At 43.2% G+C, this 3225-nt stretch overlaps 1 protein-coding gene across 1 annotated transcript; it reads right to left on the minus strand.

Moving 5' to 3' along the window:
- Positions 1 to 2894, minus strand: LOC116702012 (G-protein coupled receptor 20; the record flags this gene model as incomplete). Its single annotated transcript, XM_032536071.1, has 4 exons — positions 2709 to 2894; positions 1755 to 2011; positions 1511 to 1643; positions 1 to 447 (listed from the first exon to the last, which is right to left on the minus strand). Coding segments are annotated over exons 1-4 (1023 nt in total), but the record flags the coding sequence as incomplete, so codon positions are not given.
- Positions 2895 to 3225: the final 331 nt, after the last annotated feature.

Below are 3225 nucleotides of genomic sequence, written 5' to 3' on the forward strand. Positions count from 1 at the left end.
CGCCTCCCCGTCCCCCTCCCTCGCTACCCTCCTCCTCGTTCTCCACACTCTCTTGAAGCTGTCTGTCACAAAGCAGTAAACCACTGGATCCAGGCAGCTGTTCAGGCTGCTCAGGGTAACTGTGATGTGATAGGCGAGTACGTGCGCCGCCCCCTGCCCTAGCCCCTCCCCTCCGACTTTGACCCGGAAATAAACCAGCACCTGTCGGACGTGGAACGGTGTGAAGCAGACAGTGAAGACCACCAGGACGGTGGCGAGCAGTCTGACAGCACGCGCCCTCCTCGCCCTGCTCTGCTGGGGCATCAGGCCGTGGCTGGAAGAGAGAAAGCAGGCGACGCGCAGAGTGAAGCCCGCCACGGCCAGCAGGGGAAGCAGGAACTCCAGAATGGTGAGGTAGAAGAGGGCAGGGAGGAGCACACAGGAGGAGCTGAACTCCAACGCTGTGGTCTGTAGAAAACAGACGAGAGATCCCAACACATCAAGTCTTAAAGCGCTCTTTCCGCTTCAAAGTTATAATACTCAACCTTTTCACGTGCCCAGTGGTTCCCAACCTGGCTTGGCTTTGTGACCCCATACAATGTAAAACCTTCACCATATATTTCATATATATAGTATGCCTTTCAAAACAAAGTTAAAACGTGCTTTACAGTAGAAACAAATAACTACAGTAACTAAAATATAAAACAAGACAGCATTTTGAATAATTAAAACAAATAAGACATAAAATAAAATTGAGTTTTAAAAAGAAATGTATAAAGAGCATACTGAGTTTGTCTAAGATTCTCCTTTAACCTAGCAAATAGGCTGTAGTAAGAGTTTTTTCCTTCTCTGGTAATTTATTTTGAAGGCGCTTTAAAAGCCTGAAGAGATGTTAAACATATGGTGAAGCATTTAGTGGGCTGAAGTGCTACAGGCTGTACCTCCTTCCAGTTACTTTAACTCTATGAAATGTTTTACGTCATAGGGACAAGTTTTTACTGCTAAAGCCTTGAAAGGTTTAGGGTCTGCCAATTGTACCCAATTCCCCTGGAAAAAGCCTTTCCTTAGAAAAATGCTTAGCTCTAGTGATGCAGTGTGCATGTCCAGTGACACAAAAAACGTTTTTGTTTGGATTATTAGACTAAATAAATGTGAAGTAGACATGTCTATCTGTATAGATAACAAGGTAAGTGCCACCTAAAAATGTTCAAATGTTATCAACAGATAATGTAAAGAAGTTATATGTAATTCTGGACCCTGAAATGGGCAAGGAGATCAGAAAAAAGGCACAACAGCGGGTAAGCTGACCCAAAGATTATCATAGTTCTAGCCTTTGTAATGAGTTGCAGCAACTACAGACAGCATGTCTTCATCAGCACAACTGTTGTCTGCATGGTAAAAGCAGATGGGACAAAAAACTAGATAGATAAGAGGCTTAAACAACAGAAATATACTCTGTTTAATCCATAGTTTGAAGACCTATGTATGTATTTATTTGTTAGTGTTGTGTTTGTAGTGCAAGCGTCTTCACCTGGAAGGAGTAGGTGACCACAACTGCAATGAACCAAACTATGGCGCTGACACACCTGGCTGTTCCTGGGGTCCTGCATCGATGGAGAGTGCTGGACACATGGACGACAGCGAGGTATCGATCTATACAGATACTGAAAAAAGGAGTGGTGAAAGGGGAGTCACAGACGAAAATAGATGTAAAAAGGTTTTTGCTGATAGTGTGTTCACATTTTGCATGTTAAATGGTGGTGTGACGCACCCACCTGGTCAGAAACAGTATACTACAATACATGTTGACAAAGTAGCTGAAGGTGTGAACATAGGAGCAGGCAACACAGCTCCCTCCACTGTGGTACAGTGCGATGCGCACTGACAACGACAGCGCCACCAGAAGGTCAGCTACAGCAAGGTTTATGGTGTAAACTACAGAGGCCGAGGAGTGGGCGGAGGCCCCACAGAAGACACAGAGAGCCAGACTGTTGAGGACCACACCGACCACCAGCATTAGACAGTTACACACCTGCAGGAGGAAGACAACTGTGGCTGTTTCTCTTTGGTTGAATGGAGGGTATACTTCAAACCAAAATAAAGTCATATTATGCACACTCAGTTTTTTTAAATTCTTGTTGTCTCTTTTTTTTTTTGCTTGCGTATTTTGACAAAATGCTTTCGTATTTTGACAAAAATCTAGTTTACTGCCATACATCTTTTAAAGCTTAAGTGAGCAACTTTTTTATATTTATGAACGTCTGTTATATTCAAGCCCGTGCCAAATGAGTTGCTTCAAAGCTAATTAAGACTATCAGCTCCACACAACTCTCTCTATATTTCTCAATGTGGCTATGTTAAGAAGACTGTGGCGTCCGGTGACTTTCCCGTGCAGGAACTCGAGGGAAGATGATTACTTCTTCTGAAGAGTCCATCATGTTTTTTTAATCCTCCACATCCTCCTTGGTTACAAGCAACTGTGTGAAGGGGGAGGGGAGGCGGTGCGCGGTCACGTAAGGTTTGTATCATGTAGACATGCTGATTGTTTTGTTGTCACTACTTAGAATTCCTCATAGGGGCAGCAGAAACTACGCACTGCAGCTTTAAATAATAGGTTTTATATTGCATTGTATCGTGTATCTTGTATCAGTGATGATAATCATTGAAAGCTTATTTGGGTGGAAAAGTGGACATGATCCCTTCTCCTACTAACTGCTATCTTGTCTTACCATGAGAGAGACCCACACAGCGTAGAAGTCTTGGTACAGCTGCACATCCAGGTGGGCTAACCTATGCAGGTATGGTGCTCCCCACTGCTGGTCCCAGGTGCTGCAGTTAGTTGGGTCAGGGGTAAAGAGGGGCAAGAGGGACTCAGGGGTGGAGGTGGAGCTGATGTTGGGGAGAAGGCTCTCCATTAGTTGAAAAGGATGAACAAATGGAAGGATGGTGTCTGAGTGGTGGGAGATAACAGGACAAAAACAAAATTAGTCTGAAACAATAAAGTGAGGGTTCTGTAAGAAAAGTAATACATCATCTGCATACAGGGCAGTTTTGTGTGGTGTTCGCTAAATTGAATTCCAATGATGTTACTATTAGTTTTCTTCTTTCATTAAAATAATTAAATAACTTTGTGTCATTTGTTTCTTTGACAGTGAAAATATAAACTTAAATATTCTCCCAGACTTATTTGCTTGATGTTTAAATGCTAAACGCATCTTTCCAAACTTGTGCTATTGCAGTCTACTT

The sequence above is a fragment of the Etheostoma spectabile genome, chromosome 14, assembly GCF_008692095.1.
Source record: "Etheostoma spectabile isolate EspeVRDwgs_2016 chromosome 14, UIUC_Espe_1.0, whole genome shotgun sequence".
NCBI lineage: Eukaryota > Metazoa > Chordata > Actinopteri > Perciformes > Percidae > Etheostoma > Etheostoma spectabile.